Genomic DNA, 19,731 nt, shown 5'->3' on the forward strand with positions numbered 1-19,731 from the left:
GGGATGGCGGGAGGGTAACCTGGACTGCAACAGTGAATACACTCGAACATCTACACTTATGGTAAGTGTACACAACTGTACTATGTTCTTCGTGTTTCACTGTTGCAGTCATTAGATTTGGGTAGAATCCCAAAGCTATGGTTAGGGGGCTGGAACTAAACAGCATTAGGAGAGGCTATAAGGCCCTGCAGAACTGCAGTGGTACAGCCTGCTCTGGATTTAGAGTAAAGAGGCAAATGATAATGCTTTGTAAAGGTGTGAACAGAACTCCAAGTAGCAGCCTCTAGAATTTCTTTGGTTGGTACTCCCATTAGAAAGGCTGCTGAAGTAGCTGCAGCTCTGGTGGAATGAGACCTAATGCCCTTGGGCACAGGTTTACCATGGTGTAAGTAGCAGGAACGGATGCAGTGGCTTATCCACTTTGAAATAGCTTTGCCCTCTGATCCTGCAGCATATGTCACTAGTAATTGCTCAGATTTTCTTAGAGTTTTAGTCCTGCTTAAGTAGAATCTTAGTTGTCTGTGTACGTCCAAGCAATGCAGAATTCTCTCCCCCTTGTTCTGCGGATTTGGATAAAAAGGTTGGCAGATGAATTGTTTGGTTAAGAGCCACACTGGAAACCACCTTAGGCATAAACGTAGGATTTGTCCTCAGAGATACCCTGTCTGGGTAAAATATGATAAAAGGCTCTATAGCCATGAGGGCCTGTAACTCTGAAACTCTTCTTGCTGAACTAATTGCTAGAAGCAGAGCTGTTTTCCATGATAAGTACTTTATATCAGCAGTAGCAGCTGGTTCAAATGGAGGCAGGGTGAGCTTTTCCAACACATAATTGAGGTCCCATGCAGGCATTGGTGATCTTCTAGGAGGCCTTAAATTTTTGGCTCCTCTAAGACACTGCTTTAGTAAAGGATGAGAAAAGATTGGTGGCTCTGTAATGTAATGAGCCGAAATGGCAGAGGCATGAATTTTAATTGATGAGAAAGATAGGCATTTGACAAGCATCTCAGTTAAGTATTGCAATATCTGAGGAATATTTGGTTCTGCTGTATCAGTTCATTGTGCTTGATTCCAAGCACAGAATCTCTTCCATTTGTCAGCATAAGATTTTCTAGTACTAGGCCTTCTGGCTTCCAAAATGACATCCATCACAGCTTTACTGAGAGGTATTGTTTGTATGACTACATGATCAGCCATGCTGCCAGGTACAGAGTCTGTAGTTGATTGTGCAGGATCTGAATGTTTTGCTGGGACAGTAGTTGTGGTCTTTGAGACAAGGTCCAAGCTGGGTATTGAGACAAGTTCCTTAGGTTTGGGTACCACTATTGGCGGGGCCAGTCCGGGGCAATTAGTATCATCTTTGGTTTCTCTTGTCTGACTTTTAGGAGGACCTTGGGGAGAAGAGGCAGAGGAGGAAAGGCGTAAACTGATAGGTTTTTCCAACTGAAGGATAGCGCGTCCACTTTCCATGCTTGTCTGTGATAAGTCCTTGTGCAGAATCTTTTCAATTGATAACTTTGAGGAGAGGCAAATAGATCTATGTCTGGGCTCCCCCATTTCTCTGTTATCATGCTGAAGACTTGTGGATTTAGTTTCGACTCGTGAGGGTACATAAGGTTTTTGCTTAAATCGTCTGCCAGAGTGTTTTGTTTTCCTGGCAGGAATTGAGCTTGAAGATGTATTTGGTAGGTCAAAGCTGTGTTCCACAGTGTCATGGCTAATCTGCAGAGGGGGTATGAGTGTGTGCCCCCTTGCTTGTTTATATACCACATGACTGTGGTGTTGTCCGTCTTTATCAGTAGTTGTCCTGGATGAAGTAAGTCCTTGAAGGCTGTTGGGGCAGTTGGGGCATTTTGAACAGCTAGCATCTCTTTCTGGTTGATATGCAGATGCATTTGTTTTGGTGACCTTATGCCCTGAATGCATCTTCCTGCCATGTGGGCCCCCCAGGCATAATCTGATGAGTCTGTTGTCATGGTTTGGCTGGCAGGGGGTAGAGTTAACGGCCATCCCATGTTTTAGTGACATGCCTTTGCCTACCATAGAAACTCCTGTTGCAGGCAGGGAATGAGAGGAATCATTGTTTCCAAACTGTGAGAATGGTGACTCCATAAACTTTTTAGGTACCATTGAAGTTTCCTCATATGCAGTCTTGCATATGGAATCCGTAGTATGCAGGATGCCATGAAGCCCAGAGCCTGCAGAATTTGTCTTGCAGAAGACTGGGTTTTTGTTGCCATCAGTTTGAAGTAAGTAGTCAGTTGCCTTTGTTTGTCTGGCGTGAGGTAAGCCATCTGGGCAGTTGTATTCAAGCTTACACCCAGGGATGTTATCTTTTGAGAGGGTACCAGTTGTGATTTCTTTTCGTTTATTGTGTACCCTAGGCATGTTAGAAGCCTTTTCACAAATGCCAGGTGTCGAAGAAGAATGTCCTTGTTCTCTGCTTGAATGAGACATTCATCCAAGTAAGGATATATTTGTATCCTTCTTTGTCTGCAAAATCAATTACTGGTGCCAGGCACTTTGTAAAGACCCTAGGTGCAGTAGATAAGCCAAAGGGCAGTGCAGAGAATTGGTAATGCATTAAGCCAGCCTTGAATCTGAGGTATCTTCTGCACGATTGTCTTCCTGGGACATGCAGGTATGCCTCTTTTAGGTCTAAAGTCACCAGCCAAGCATTCTTGCCTAGCATGGGCAGAAGCTGCTGCAAAGTCAGCATGGTGAATTTTGGAATGTCCAGGTATGTGCTCAAAATCGATAAATCTAGTATTGGCCGCCAGGCCTTGTCCTTTCTGGGTACCAAGAACAGTCTTGGGTAAAAACCTTGTCCTTCTTCCTGTTCTGGTACTGTCTGAATGGCCCCCATATCCATGAGGGAACATAACCTGTTTCTGTGCCTCTGCCCATTGATTTTTTAGCAGATCTGGCCAACCATTTGCCATTGGCAGAGTGTGGAAATGGAATCTGCATCCCTGCGATACGATGTTTAGTACCCACTTGTCCTGGGTTATTAACTGCCAATTTTGAGTAAAAAGTGCTAATTTCCCCCCTATGGGTGCTGCCAAAAGATAACTGTTTGGTGTAGGCAGAGGGAAGTCATTGGGATTGCTTTCTGTAGGTATGCGCTTTATCTCCTCCATATTTGGAGGTGGAAGTGCCCCATTGCTTCGACCTGTATGAATCTTGCGCCTGGTAGCTGGAACCCTTACGGCATTTGGATTTGCCCCTTTGAGCTCTGTCTGACACAGGAAAGGACCAATTTTTGGTAGGCCAGTGTCTACTCAATCTTGGTGGCTGCACTTGTAAGAAGTCTTTAACAGTTTGCATAGACTTAGCTTTGTCTTCCATTTTCTTTAAAACCTCTTCTGCCTTAATACCAAACAGAGAATCATGCTGTAAAGGTGCATCTAGCAATTTAGCTTTAACATGATCAGGTAAATTTTGTTCCTTTAACCAGGAATGCCTCCTAATCACAGATCTAGTAACTGCAGCCCTGCAGGAGACCTCTAATGAATCAAAACCACATTGCAAAGTATGCTTTCCAACTTGTTCAGCTGCATGCAATAATTCCTGCAATTCTTTATTTTCTGCACATTCTGAAATCAACATCATTTTCTGTTTTAGCTATCCCATAACATGTTGTTTGTACTTAAGCATATGAAATTGACAATAAATGTAAAAAGTAAACAGGAATACCACTGGCACACAAATGAACTTGAGCAAAAGAACGAATAAAGTCAGCATAAAATCAATAAAACATCAGCTCAAGTTCAAACAAGGCACAATACTGACTTACAAGTTCACTCGCTGGATCGCTGGTAGGCAATGCTAGTGTGTAAAAGAAGCAGCCAAAGCTATAAATCCAAAGCGAAGTTCCACATTGAGTAAGTTATATATATATAAATAGTTTTTATTATATATAAGTTTTTTATATATTTATGTGTAAATATTCATTTGTATTCTTAGTTGATGTTGTTTTGATTTTATGTGGCATACACCTTTAAATGTTTGACTCTGTAAGGAACACCCATAAATTAAGAGCTCTGTATTTAAGGTGTGTCAGTTCAATGTAATGGTTTTGATGGTTTGAAAAAGCCGCTTGGCGAAAGCGCTTACCCCTTTTATACTTGAATAAAGGTTTTGGAATTATTGAAAGCTTCTAACTTCCAAGTCTGTTTCCAGTTTGCTTGAAGAGACTGTCAGCATTTTACATTTATAAACTGTTCTTTGGTCTGCAAAGACTTTAAACATCTTACTCAATGTGGAACTTCGCTTTGGATTTATAGCTTTGGCTGCTTCTTTTACACACTAGCATTGCCTACCAGCGATCCAGCGAGTGAACTTGTAAGTCAGTATTGTGCCTGGTTTGAACTTGAGCTGATGTTTTATTGATTTTATATGAAATTGACAGTTTAAGGCCCTGATTGTCAAGGTTGCAGATGTATAAACCTTTTTTCCCCATCTGTCTAGTACCCTTGAATCACTGTCAGAGGGGGTAGGATTTTTTGCTGTTGAGGCCTTAACTCCCTTTGGACCCTGTGAAATAGTTTCAGGATCAGCAGCAGGGTTTCTAAATAAAAATTTATGTGAGTCAGGGACCCTGTAATATCTGTCAGGCTTACTGGGAGCTGGAGGTAAGGAGTCAGGCGACAAGCTTGACTCCGAAAACACATCATCCATAATGTCTAAAACAGGGGGAATGGCTAAAGGCCTGTGCTGAGGGAGAAGGAAATTCCTGAGCCTCTTTTTTGATTCTGAGAAGTCTTGACTCTCCCAGTGAAAATGCTCCCTCAAAGTATGCAAGGTTTCTCCAAATGAATAATCCTCAGGAGGAGATGCAGATGGAATAGACTCCTCAGCATCAGAATCCTCATAGGGAGGTATAGATAATTCCTGATCAGAAGACGAATCAGAAGAAATAGAAACCTGATCTGAAGATTCATAATCAGTGTCTTGCCTAGGCCTTTTATCAGGAGGAGGATGGGTACCCCTGATCAAGTTAATAAGATCTTCAGCCATTTTGATAATCTGTTTTTTAGGCATGGAGGCCTGTGCACGTGCCTCATGCATCATTTTTTTTTTAGTTTTAGAAGTTGCTTTAGTCTTTGGTTTTGCAGCTGTCGTCGGTTGGATATACAAATGTTGAGGTCTGAATACACCCTCAGAAGCCGGTGCCTGCTCAGCGGCTCCGCACCCATCCGAGGGAGATACGTCCATCGGTCCAATACCGTGAGTATCTTGCGGCATGCCGGACTCCACATGGGTGTCGGTAGAGGCCTGCGACTCAAAGGTAGCGGGTATCAGGGGCTGCGAAAGCACCTCACTGAGTACCGGTGACTGGCTTAGGAGAAGCTTCGACATCGGTTTTGGATCTCGACTGCCTTTCTCTGTCCTTTTCTTTGCGTTTTTTATGTACTCTGGTAGTCGGATTGCTATCCGACGACATTTCTGGGTAGTTAAATCTGTTTCCAAAATACTTTCATGCAAAAATATACCGACGCTTAATAATGCGTTGGTTAAATCTAGCACAAAACTGACAGCCAGGCACGTTGTGATCAGGGCCTAGGCAAGGAATACAGTATAAATGGAAATCCTTATGAGGTATTTGCTTCCCACAAGTAATACAATTATTAACTTTTTCTAACATCGGTAAAAAGCAAGAAAAAAGTTTCCCCAACATTGTACTTAGCTTTAGTGAAGACTTCGGTTCTGAAACTCAAACTTGAATATTACATTAGTCGGCCGACCAGCACTTGTGAAATGCTTCTGCTTCGAGCACCGCGCAGCAAGAAAGACTGAAGAAAATGGCGTTGGCTGCATGTTTCATACCCCTAATGACCTGACGTCATGGAAGAGGAGACAGCAACCGACGCAGGACCCAAGACTTTGTAATTCAGGCCGACTGAGGGCAACCTGCCAGCAGATTACCCAAATGTAATGACTGCAACAGTGAAACACGAAGAACATCCTAAGCTGGAGTGGCAGGCTGACTGTTCTTTTAGGTTTAGGTACCGGTCTAGTGAAAATAAACGGAGAACATAGTCGTCTGACCATGACCTCAGACTTGGATTCCAAGTCTGAGGCAGATGATACATTCTCTGTCGGTACCTGCAACAAACACTGGAAGCCGAAGCCTGCACAGTGATTGCCAAACAGTCCAAAGTTGATGAGGAGAAGTGAAAAAAGGCCTGAAGTCAAAGTAACTTCCCAAGCAGTTGCCAATCAGTCCAAAGCTGATGTTGTGGAAGAAGTGAACAAAAGGCCTGAAGCCATGGTTGCCCCAAAGAGTTTGGGCCTATCCGTTGACGGACCAGGGAGGTGCAAAAGTATCTCTCCTGAGACTGTTGACTTAGTGGCATGGGCATAGGTGAATGTGATATCCTCAAGAGTCTATTTCCTTGTATTTTTATCTTTGCATATTTTAGGAACGACTCTGGTGGCTACCAGGGCTTGGGAAGACACTGAGGGAGCCAAAATAGAGGACTCTATATGAGCTGCTAGGACTTCAGCTCTGCATTTAAGAGTCTTCTCTAGGAATCTGGCACAAGCAGGACAACTACAGACATTGAGCTGATGCTCAAAACAGAACAAACACAAGGAATGAAAATCTTTAAGCGGGATTTGCTTCCCACATTTCAAAGAGTTATTAAACTGTTTAAACATTAATTAGAAGAGGAAAATCCCTAACAGACTACTTTTCTGACTGGTAGTATGTAGAAACTCTCAAAAGAGTTAGCTGAACAATGGACTGCGAGTGTATTGCAGACACGATAAAGATTAATGGACTGCATGGCTAGAAAGAGCTGAAGATGTTGCTGATAGATGCTCTTCCTGTACTCTGACATTCAGATGTCCGTTTGCAAGGTATGATGCAAAGCTTCTGGAAATCAGGCTGGTCACGGCTTCTGCATGGCAGGAAGACCCAAGAATCAGTACTGCAACATTAACTAGCAACCAGAATGAAAATGCACCCTAAAATACAAAAAACAATAAAGCAAAGAGCTGTAAACCACTTGGCAGTTTATTAAAGCAAACACACACAAAGAACTGAGCACTTTCGTCTTTACAGAGGACTTTAAAAACTCCCTTTGACCAATCACTTTGCAGGAATCAATAATCAGTTACGCCTATCCGATTAAGTAATTGAAAAACAAATTTCATCCACTTAAAGGGGATCAGTCCATTAGAACTGCACAATGAAAATGGTAAAATAAAGATATCATAATGTGTCATCTAAGAATAATCATACAAATATATGACAATTTACCAGATACACAAAATTAAACATACAAATCTGAATTACAATATAGCAGCTCTACACTTCAGTTCACTGACACTTGAAATGTGACAGTTAATGCCAGGAAATTGAACAATGATTCCCCATGTCATTTCCTTGTGTGCAAGAGCTGTTTCAGGTTCTCCCCCTTTCGTTGCATATCACCTTGTCCAAAATGAAAAAGATAAACCTCTTGAATTGAGGACATGAAACGGGAGTGCCTATACAAGGCATTAGTGGACTCTTCCTTTTTTATTTGGTATACATGTTCCTTAAGTCTATCCCTCAACCCTCTATTTAGTCTTACCTACATAAAATATTGGGCAAAATAAGCATGTTGCCACATATACTACTTCAGAGATGTCACAATTACAATGACTGCGATGCCCTAGAGTTTCTTCAAAATTCACAACCATCACATATGGACCATTACAATATTTACAACATCCACATTTGCTCAATGAGCCAGCTAGGCTCCTGGATTCATTAGAAACATCACCTGTTTTTAATGGTCCTTCCTCTACTAAAGACAGTTGTCTGAAAATCACACAAAGCTTTCAACCTCTGTGGAAAGGTTAGACTCCAGTTATTTTTAACAATATTCACATAGTTAAATGAATCCACTATACAAGGTAACATAAAAACTGGCTCAATAGTTGTATTTTGCAAGAACTGTGTGATGTTTGCCTCAATACTTCGCCTTTACACCTGAGTAAAGGAACAAACCTATCCTGCTTGTGTTCCATAACTTCTAATTTAAAAGATTTGGGGGCCAAGAAATTTCTCTCAAACATTTTGACAACAAACATTTTCTATTTCTTATCTTCACTATGACAGATGTCACCCACAATACCAGAAGGATGACAAAAGGTAGATGGTGGGGCTATCAAGGATAATAACTGAAGATACATTGTTTATTAATGAGCTAGACAAAATGGCACAAATGTTTATAAGTAGAGGTTATCCTGTACAACTTCTTTTTGGGAGAGTTAAATTAGATGTAATGGAACATAGAGAAGATAGGTTTGCACATTTACTTAGTCCTGGAGTGACAGAAATTTGCTGAATCCACCAATGGAGCTCAAACTTGAGACAAGGAAGCAAAAGAACAGGGAACTAGATAAGGTGGCTGTGTTGAAGCCACACCAATCTGAGATACCCCTGAGGTTTTCTCATATGGAGTGTATCAAAAGGAAGCATGGGAATGGTGGAGGACATAAAGACCAAAATCCAAAAAATAAGTGTATTGGTACAAAGTAAACTATAAACCAAAGAAAAAAGCACCAAAGGAACTGTAGATACTGTTTTTAACACAATAAAAAAAATAAAATCATCCAGAGTGAATTATGTCCAGTGCTTTCATCATGTTAAAATGACTTCATCAGAACAACCATTTCATTCTGGATAAAGACCAAAATCCTGACAAATTGCCTGGCTATGATAGACAAAGCAAATACAAAAAGGCTGTCAGAGACAACATCTTGGAGATAGGAGGGATGGTCAACATGGGAATGGTCTGAATCCTTCAACAGAGAAAAATATGGTCCTGGGAGGGCGCAAGTCCCACTTTTTTAAGACTGAGGGTGAACCTCAGACTTTGTAAAAAGACAACTGGTAAAGTGAAGATCTTGTAGAAAACTGTTGGGAGAAGAACCCTGAATAACCAGGTTGTCATGGTAAGGGAATATCTATATCCCTCAAAGTCTTCAAACATTTTCTTTCTTTGGAACTAGGAACATCCTTGAATACAACCCTTCCCAACCTGGGAGAGGAGGAACTGGTTCTATCACTCCTTGGGACAGTGTGTGACAAAGAAAGTACAGTTGTGTACTTACCATAAATGTAGATGTTCGAGTGCATTCACTGTTGCAGTCATCACATTTGGGTTATCACTGCCAGGGTAGCCCTCGGCCTGCCCGAATACCAGAGGCTTAGTATTTCTGCGGCAGTTGCTGTCGCTTCAGGACTGACGTCAGGTCATCAGTAGTATAAAGTAAGGCAGCCGATGCAATTACATCAGTTTTTCTTGCCCCAACTGTCAGCAGCCCTCAAGAGGGATCCAGGTTATGGTGGAAGAACCCCACCAGTAGAAAGTAAATACCAAAATCTTCTTTGTAAGGAGAAAGACAGAAAGAAGAAGGGGGATGAAGGGAGGGAAACCAGGAATGCAACAGTGAATACACTCGAACATCTACATTAATGGTAAGTGTACACAACTGTACTATGTTCTTTCTGTTTCACTGTTGCAGTCATCACATTTGGGTTGATTCCCAAAGCTGAGGAAAAGGGTGGAGGCAGTCAAGGAGACTTGGAGCTGGCTAGGTTGCCCTGCAAGACTGCAGTGGCAAAGCCAGCCCTGGATTTGGAAAAGATAGGGAGGTGGTAATGCTTGGTGAAAGTGTAAACAGATGTCCAGGTGGCAGCCTCCAGGATATCCTTGGTGGGGACTCCTCTGAGGAAAGCTGCAGAGGTGGAGGCTACTCTGGTGGAGCGAGTCCTGACCCCCTTGGGGGGAGGTTTTCTGTGTTGCTTGTAACAGAAATGGATGCAATGTGCTATCCATTTGGAAACTGTTTGTTTGGAGATGGCTTTGCCCTCTGTCTCTGCTGCAAACCTAACCAGTAATTGATCAAACTTTCTGAATGATTTAGTCCTCTCTAGAATCTGAGCTGTCTGTGCACATCCAGAGAGTGCAAGATCGTTTCCCCCTAGTTTTGGGTTAGGGAAAAAGGTGGGCAAATGAACAGATTGGTTGAGAGCCACACTGAACACCACTTTCGGCATGAAGGATGGGTTAGTTCTGAGGGAAACCCTGTTAGCATGGAAGATGATGAAGGGCTACACAACCATTGAGTGTTTGTAGCTCGAAGACTCTTCTGGCTGACGTGATGGCCAGAAGAAAAACGGTCTTCCAGGAGAGAAGTTTTGACTCTGCTGAAGATGCTGGTTCAAAGGGGGGCAGGGTGAGCTTTTCCAAGACAAAGTTAAGGTCCCAAGCTAGGGTAGGTGCTCTTCTGGGTGGCCTCAAGTTGCTAGCCCCTCTTAGGAATTGTTTGATCAGAGGGAGTAAAAAAAGGGGCTGCACAGTGTGGAAATGGTCAGAGATAGCAGATGCATGAATTTTAATAGAGGAAAAAGCAGGTCAGCTAGGTAATCCAGGATGATAGGTAAGGAGGACTGTGCCGTATCGGTTCCCTTAGCCTGAATCCAGTTGCAGAACCTTTTCCATTTGTCAGCATAAGACTTTCTAGTGCTAGGGTGTCTGGCCTCACAAGTAACATCTAGAACCTATTTACTGAGGATGGCAGACTGATCAGTGGTCAGGGAATAAGCCAGGCTACCAAACTGAGGGTCTGCAATTTGGGATGCATGAATTCTCCTTCCCTCTGGGTCAGGAGGGTTGGGGTCTGAGGGAGATGCCATGGTGGCAGTGGGGACAGGCTGCACAGCAATGGGTACCAATGCTGGCGAGGCCAGTCTGGATTAATAAGAATTGTCCTTGTTTTTTCCTCCCTTATTTTGGGCAGTACCCTGGTGATGAGAGGTAGTGGAAGAAATGCATAGATCGATAGGTTGACCCAGGGGAAGGAAAGGGCATCCACTTTCCAACCCATGCAGTGATGCTCCCTGGTGCAGAACTTGCTGAGCTGATGGTTGGTGTGGGAGGCAAAGAGGGCAACCTTCAGGGTGCCCCATTTCTGAGTTATTAGGGTGAAGGTTCTTTTGTCCAGCTGCCACTCATGTGGGTCTAGAAGATTTCTGCTTAAGTGGTCTGCCAGAGAGTTTAGAGAACCTGGCAGGAATTGTGCTAACAGGTGGAGTTGCATGGCAGAGGCTGTGTGCCAAAGGGTCATGGCCAGCCTGCATAGAGGGCAGGAGTGAGTCCCTCTCTGCTTGCTGATATACCACATCACAGTGGTGTTGTCTGTTTTGATCAGGAGATCCCCTGGGGAGAGAAGGGGCCTGAAAGCTGTCAATGCATGCTGGCAGCTAACATCTCTTTTTGGTTAATGTGCAGATGGATTTGCTGTGGGCTCCATTGGCCCTGTATGCACCTACCATCCAGGTGTGCACACCAGGCATAGTCTGATGCATCTGTGGTGAGGGTCTGGGTGACAAGGGGTGGTGAGAAAGGTAGTCCCTTGTTGTGGGAGCATGCTGCTGCCCACAAAAGTAAATCTTTCCTTAGGCAAGGTATCATTGGTATAAGAGTTTCCATGTCTTGACAGTGTTGACACCAAAGGCTTTTTAGGTACCACTGAAGTTTCCTCACATGCAATCTGGCATACGGAATGAGTAGAATTCAAGATGCCATGAACCCCAGAGCTTGCAGGATATTCCTTGCAGATAGCTGACAGAAGTAGGCTGTCAGGTAAGTTTGCTTTTCTGGTGTAAGGAATGCCACCTGGGAGGCTGTGTCCAGGCTTGCTCCCAGGAATATAATCCTTTGGGTGGGTACTAGTTTGGATTTATTTTCGTTGATAGTGTACCCTAGGGAGGTCAGTAGGGACTTTACAAAGGCCAGGTGCTTGAGCAGGTTTTCCTGTCTGCCTGAATTAGGCAGTCGTCTAAGTATGGGCAAATTTGGATATTTCTTTGTCTGCAAAAGGCAATGGCGGGAGCCAGACATTTCGTGAAAACTCTGGGAGCAGTAAATAAGCCAAAGGGAAGTTCAGAGAACTGAAAGTGCAGAGATCCTGCCCTGAAATGTAGATATTTCCTGCATGATTCCCTGATAGGAATGTGGAGGTAGGCCTCTTTTAGGTCTAGGGTGGCTAGCCAAGCATCCTTGGAGAGCAGGGGTAGCAGTTGCTGGAGGGTGAGCATTTTGAATTTTAGTTATCACCAGAAAGGTGTTTAGAATGGATAGATCGAGGATGGGGCGCCAGGTGCCTTCTTTTCTGGGTACCAGAAAACATCTGGAGTAGAAACCTTGGCCTATCTGATCTGCAGGAACGTTCTCTATTGCCCTCATAGAGAGCAGGGAAAGGACTTGCTTTTTCGCCTCTGCCCACTGGTTTGGAGGTAGATCTGGGAACCCTTTTGGGTTTGGAAGGGTGTGGAAAGAAAATTTGTATCCCCAGGACACTATGTTGAGTACCCAGCAGTCGTTGGTAATGGTGGCCCAGGTGCTTGCGTGAAAGGAGAGTTTTCCTCCTAGGGGTAAGTGCAGGTGGGCAGAGGGAGAAGGTGGGGGAGGAGAGTCATTGTGAGTTCTTACCACGAGGGGGTGGCTTAGAACTCCTTGGTTTTGAAGTGGAGGAGTTCCACTGTTTTGATCTCTGCATTTCCTGTGGCTGCTGTCTGGGGGGGGGGGTCTGCTTCCCCGGGGTCTGAGCTGAATTAACCTGTTGGGAGCAGGAAAGGACCAGTGCTTTGAGGGGCAATGCCTGTTAACCTGAGTGGCTGGACCTGTAGGAAATCCTTAAATGTCTGCATAGATTTAGCTTTTTCTTCCATCTTTTTTAAGACCACCTCTGCCTTAATGCCAAATAAGTTGCCTTTGTGCAAGGGTGCATCCAATAATTTAGATTTAACATGGTCTGGCAAGGGCTGTTTCTTAAGCCACGCATGACTTCTAAGGACAAAACCGGTGACTGCTGCCCTGCAAGAAGCTTCTAGGGCATCAAAACCTCAGTGTAAGGTGTGCTTAGTCACTTGACTTGCAGAATTCATTAACTCTTGAACTCTTTAGAGTCTGCACAAGCAGGAAAGGAAGGCACTTTTTGTTTGAGGAGTTCCAGGGTATGTTGCTGAAATTTTAGCATATGGAATTGGCAATTTAGTGCTCTGACAGCAAGAGAAGCAGAGGTGTATACTTTTTTACCCCATCTGTCTAGTGCTCGGGAATCCCTACCTGAGGGTGTGGGATTCTTAGCAGAGGTTGCTTTAATTCCTTTAGGCCCTTGAGAAATTACCTCAGGGTAAGCAGTAGGACTTTTGAAAAGAAAATTGTGAGAGTCAGGGACTCTGTATTACCTGTCAGGTTTTCTGGGTGCAGGAGGAGTGGTGTCAGAAGCCAAACTGGATTCCAGGAAAACATCATCCACAACATCCAGGACTGGGGGAATGGCCAGGGTTCTGTGCTGTGGAAGACCTAAGAATTTTCTGAGTCTCTTTTTAGAATGAGGGTAGTCCTGACATTCCCATTGGAAATGCTCCCTTAAGGTATGAAGGATTTCCCCAAAGGAAAAATCCCCGGATGGAGAGGCTGAAGGAATTGAATCCTCCGCATCAGAATCCTCATAAGCAGAGAGGGAGGTTGCATGTCTTCATATTCAGATGCATCAGAGCCATCAGACTCCTGTTCAGACAAAACTACTGGGGACAGATCTGTTTTTCTTTTGGAAGGGGTAGCTTGGCTTCCTCTGATCAGCATGATAAGGTCTTCCTCCATTTTAAGTATTGGAGACTGAGGCAAGGAAGGAGGTGCCTGAGATTGGGTTGTCAGTTTCTTGGGTGTGGTTCGTACCCTGAGGCTTAGAAACTCAGTAGTTTTCAAAAGAATGGTAGATGCGAAAGAAGTTGTCGGTTTGTGTCGAGAATCGGTAGTGCGAAGTACTTCCTCGGAAGCCGTGCCTGCTCAGCGGCTCCGGACTCCGAAAGGGTCTCGGTAGCGGCCTGCGAATCCACAGAAACGGGTATCAGGGGTTGCGAAAGCACCTCACTGAGGACCGGAGAGCTGATGCCTAGCTTAATGGAAGCAACGTCGGTAGGTTTGGACCTGTGCTGTCTGTCTCTGTCTTTATCCTTACTTTTTTTGGAAGAACTGCTGTCAGATGGTTTATTGAAGCCATATCGGAATTTGAGGACTGTAAGCGAAAATATCTAGCTACAATAAGGGTCCGACAACGTACAGTTCTGGCGTTAAAGCACAAAAGTGACAGCGAGAGACATCGTGGTCTGGGTCTAAACAAGTGACACAGTAAGAATGAAAGTCTTGGTGTGGTATTTGCTTTCCACAGGCGAGACAATTGTTAGCTTTTTCTGACATCGGTTAGTGCAAGAAAAAAGCATCCCCAACGGGGTACTTAGCTTTAGAAGACTTCAGCTTCAATTCGGAAGATGAAACTCTGGTAGCGGCCGACTGGCACTCGTGCGAACTGTTTCTGCTTCTGGCGCCTCGGCAAGAAAGACTGGTGTAATGGCATTGACTGGTTTACTTTATACTACTGACGGACTTGACGTCAGTCCTGAAGCGACAGCAACCGATGCAGAAATACTAAGCCTCTGTTATTCGGGCCAGCCGAGGGCTACCCTGGGAGGGATAATCCAAATGTGATAACTGCAACAGAGAAACACAAAGCACATCAGCTGTAAACAAGACAGTCTTATCTGTAGGATAAGGAATGACCTTGTCAAAAGAAGAAATTTCTTCCCATTGCCATATGTAACCTCAGTGAATGATTTTCAGAACCCATTGGTCTGAAACAATCCATTGCCAAAGAGAAAATTGTAGAGTCTGGAACAGAAAAACCAACCCCCCCCCCCCCAAAGGGCTCTTGAATAGTCAATTCAGATTTCTTGGACTGTCCTTGGGTTTTCAGAGATTTGAAATTTTTTGTTGGACCTCCCTTGCCATTTCTTCTTAAATATCTGTTTACCTGAACTCTGCTGAAGCTGTTTATTCTGGGTTTTTTTTTTTGCCAAAACTGGAAGATGAGAAAGAAAATACATTGAATAATTTGGAAAAGGAGGACTGTAAAATCCAAGATTCCTTTCGTCAGCTTTACCCTTTCATCACATTTTTTTGATCAAACACTAAATCTTTATCCAAGAGAGAATTTAAAATCTTATTTTACATCATCTGGGAGTGTCTGAAAATGCAGCCAAGCAAACCTCCTTAAAACAGTAGCAGTGGCCACAGCCCTGGAAGAAGTATCAACAGAACCATACACCCACGGGAGTAATGACCTGTGCAACAGAAGAAACTTATTTAAAGAAGATTTTTCCTCACAAGAAAAACTGTAGATAAAATATTCCTCATACTTTCACAATTTATAAGAATAAACTAACATATGAGCCTGACAATTCAAAGTTCTGAAAATCAAAGTTGCGGAAGAATACTCTTTTTCCCCATGCCTATTAGCAATTTTCCCATCCTTATTACAAAGGGATGGACTGGAACTAACTCAGTGCTTAGCAGCAATACAATCAACCAAGATTATAGCTGCTGGGCCAGGTTTCGGAACAGTGTACAAAAACTTAAAAGACCGAGTAACTTCATACACCTCATCTACTTTTTTAGGTACAGCTGGCCATCAGGAAAATTTCAGGCAGTAAAACATACACCCTCTAAAGCAGGCAGGACAGGAGGAATAGGTGTAGACTCTGGAAAACCCTTCTGTAATAACTCATATCATTTTCTGAGGGACGGGGAAACCTCAGTGATCTCCTAATGAAGACACCAGGACATTCTAGCAACAGTTTCAAAGAGAACCCCTCAAAGGGAGAATCAGAACCTGAGCTCTCCTTTGAGTCTAAATCAGAAATCTAAGGACAAAACCAATAATTTGTCAATGCATCTTCCTGCACAGATTCAGAATCTTGAATCTCTGAAAAGAAGGATCAGTAGCTTGAATTAAACCCTAAGCCAGTTCCAGTAAACTGGCGCACAGCAATGGTTATCCCACTCCACAAAGGGGAAGCCACCACGGACACCGGGAACCACCGCCCCATTAGCCTGACGAGCCTGGTCTGCAAGGCTATGGAGCGTACTATCATGGAACATATAAACAATGACATTGGTAATCTCCAAACTCTGGACCCTACACAGTTCAGGTTTGTAAAAGGCAGATCATGTCTCCTAAACCTGATAGACTTCTTTGAAGCGGTCACCAAAGCTGTAGATGAGGGTAAGGTGGTACACACAGCCTATCTAGATCTCACCAAGACTTTCAACACCATCCCCCACTCTGGAATTATAGACAAACTCACTAAACTAGGTATAAATCCCTATGTCACAAGATGGGTTGCCAACTGGCTCACTGACAAAACCCACACTGTGAAAGTAACAGACTCTAAATCCAACTTCAGACCAGTGACAAGTGGAGTACAACAGGGTTCAGTCCTATGTCCGCTCCTATTTGGTATCTATTTCTCTGAAGTACAAGCTAACACAGAAGGTCTTTGGCTAACAAAGTTTGCAGATGACTGCAAACTAGGAGCCATAATCAAATCCCCTAACGATGTGGACATCCTACAAAGGGGCCTCACTGAGACAGATGCCTGGTGTCAAAGCCATGGCCTCAAGCTCAATGCCAAAAAGTGCATTGTCATCCCTTTTGGTAAAAACTCTGTACCCATGCACTACCACATAGGTAGTAGTCTACTTAACACCGAAAGTGTGATAAGAGACCTTGGGACACAGGTGGAAAGTAGTCTCTCCTTTGATAATCACATTGCCTCAGTAGTCAGGAAACCCTTCTACGTGGCACACCTCATCACAAAAGGTTTCTCATCCAGGAAAAAAGAGGTAATTGTTCCCCTCTACTCATCACTCATTAGACCCATTATAGAGTACAACGCCCCTTTTGGTATGTACCTCACAAGACATCTACAACAACTGGAAAGGCCACAGAAATACCTCACAAAGAGGATTACCGACCTCAAACAGATGCCCTACGCAGACCATCTCAAAAAACTGCAGCTTTACTCCGTCACATATCGCCTACTCAGAGGCAATCTCTGCTTAACATACAAGCTATGTCAAACCCAGAGATGTTGGACATGCTCCACGTAAAGAAATCCCAATCCCTCCGAGCTACACGCTCTAGGGACCTAAACCTTGTCACCACAATAAACAGAATATGCTGGAGGGATAGATTCCTGTCTCAAAGACTTCCAATACTCTGGAAAAAACTACCTATCTATATCAAACAAAGCTCCTCATTAGCACTCTTCAAGAAAAATCTTGATGACTGGATGGGAGATAGGAAATTCACCCTGGGGATCACTTCTGTGGCTCTGCTTGACAGGGGCACAGGAAAATAATTTTCTTGGGTGGCAAAAGCCAGGGTACCATTTGGCTAGGCTTATATAGGCCCTAGGGCCAATAGCCTAGTACCTACCTATGAACTTATGAATCTATGAAATCTGCCCCCATTTGCTTGAACCTACATGCTTTGGATTATATATCTTATGGAAGAGTTAAGTAAGACATTCCATCTCCAAATGAATCCAGTGAAACAACTGCTTGACAGATTCCACGGTCATTTCATAGTTCATAGGTGTGTACTAGGCTAATGGCCCTGTAGCCTTTACAAACCTAGCCCATATGATTACCCTGGCATCATGCCACCCAGCCTTAGTTCCTAATGCCTCTGTCGAGCAGAGCCACTGGAGTTATCCCCGGGGTGAATTTTTTATTTCCCATCCACTCATCAAGATTTCTCTTGAAGAGGGCCAGTGAGGTGCTCTGCTTCACATGTATGGGAAGTCTATTCCAGAGCATGGGCAGTCTCTGGGTTATGAAAGTTTTCTGTGAAGCTGGACATACAAATAAATTTGTTGTCCAGGGAGTACCAGTTAACTGCTCTTTGGTATCACCTGATAAAATCTGCACCCTTACGCATGTCTTCTTATAACTGACACTACCGCTGGGACCCTAATACAGACATCAACATTGCACTCACATTTTCTTATGAGCTTCCTCATTTTAAAAGTTGAAAAAGCCAATGTCCTAGATCAAACAGGAGCTTGCTCTATCATGGGTATATCTGAAAGATGTGGAAGTCAAGCCAGGAGGGCAGCATCCACCTGCTGCCGATTCTCATGGATAAAGACTTCTATTACATGTTATCCAACTACAATGTAAAAAAAAAACAGGAAACATCCTAGAACTGCTGCACTTTTGCACTGTAACTCATCATCCTTTTGTTATCCAATACAAAAATATATTAATCACAACTTTACTTTTATTCTCTAGTACTTAGTGCTTTATATGTCAACTTTTAAGCAAATGTATATTTAGAATGCTGTCTAAAAGCACTCTACAGTTTTACATTTACTACTGTTTAATATTCATTTTAACTTATATTCACTCATACATTAGCCTATAAATTCTTCTAACTATTAATTGATGTAATATCCAATTGGTCTAGGCTGTGGCTGTAAATGCCCCTCACATAAGCTCACTCATCTGGGTAAAACATTTACAATAAATACCAAATTCAGAAAAGGAAACAGCATGCTTATAACAAATGCTGACTGAGGTTGCAGGCTTGAAATTGGGACAAATTATGAAATAAAAACAAGGTTACCAAGTTAATGAATCAGTATGTGGAACAAAAAAATGATTAAAATGGCATTACTAGACATGCACTAAAATGTATCACTTGTTCATTCAATCTCCAGTATCTGCTGTACCCTGCAAAGGCTATGGGGCATCAAAATCAATCTTACCGCACTATCTATGGGAGATAAAGCACTGGCCTTGGATGACATGCTAGCTCACTGCAGAACACACACACAAAAACATCTACAAACAATTTACAGACATGCTTCTTACAACTCAATTTCAATTAACTTGATAACTATTCTACAAAACGTTTGTTGCAAATTTGATATCAAAGCAAAACCAGCTCTTGTAACAATGTATTTACCAGTACTTCCCAGTCTGATGGCTCTAAGTGTATTATGTTTTCAGCTATACTTCCTGTGTTTCAGAACTTGTGTGTACAAAACACCATACCTTATCCTTAACAAGTCTGTAACATGGTGGGCACTCCTGACATCCTGGCCGGGTTCGGTTGTAGTAGTAATTTTCCTCACACTGGTCACAGCGAATTCCAACAAAGCCTTCTTTGCATTCACAGCGTCCATCTCCCTTACACTGCAGTGATAGTGAACCTTCTGCATTGCAGTCACATGCTGAGAGGGGAAAAAAAAAAAAAAAAGAGTAATTTGTTTGGCTGTCATTTCAAACTTGTAAACAAAAACACAATTACAAAAACTCCATATCCCAAAAGACTTTACCCACAGAACACTTATTTACCTAGGGGGCATTAGGAAGCTGCACCTGGACATACTCTGGCTACAGCCTTAGCCAAGCATAACTTTTAATGACAGAAACGGCAGCTGCTGACCTAAATGCTGTATCAACAGCACTGCAGGAGTCAGTTAAGTGTTTTGACACCTAACATGTTGTCAGGCTTAGGCCAGTTAATGTTGCTCTTATGTCCACAACAAACTCCTACCCAAGCTGGTCTCTCAGTTGGTCTAAAACTCCAATTTGGCACTTTATCGCATGTGTCTGATAATTAATGGTATTGCCCTCATTTCTAGAATGTTGATATGCAGGTGAGCCTCGTGATCTTGCCATGTGCCTTGGACAGTCCTGCCTAGATAATGCCCTCCCCACCCTATCTGTGAGGCATCCGTGGTCACAGTGGCAATGGGTTGGTGAGGAACAAATTAAGTGCCTGTGGTCAGTTGATTGGGTAATGTCCACCAAA

General features: G+C 43.2%; 1 protein-coding gene across 1 annotated transcript in view; it reads right to left on the reverse strand.

Moving 5' to 3' along the window:
• Window positions 1–19,731, reverse strand: part of LAMC1 (laminin subunit gamma 1) — a gene marked incomplete in the record, with an annotated part of 2,174,645 nt that overhangs the window by 430,111 nt on the left and 1,724,803 nt on the right. Inside the window, 1 exon segment of the mRNA XM_044085382.1 lies at window positions 18,969–19,147. Within this exon segment, the coding sequence (XP_043941317.1) occupies window positions 18,969–19,147 (179 nt within the window).

Source organism: Protopterus annectens, chromosome 10.part0, assembly GCF_019279795.1.
Source record: "Protopterus annectens isolate FY-2018-M chromosome 10.part0, PAN1.0, whole genome shotgun sequence".
Classification (NCBI taxonomy): domain Eukaryota; kingdom Metazoa; phylum Chordata; order Ceratodontiformes; family Protopteridae; genus Protopterus; species Protopterus annectens.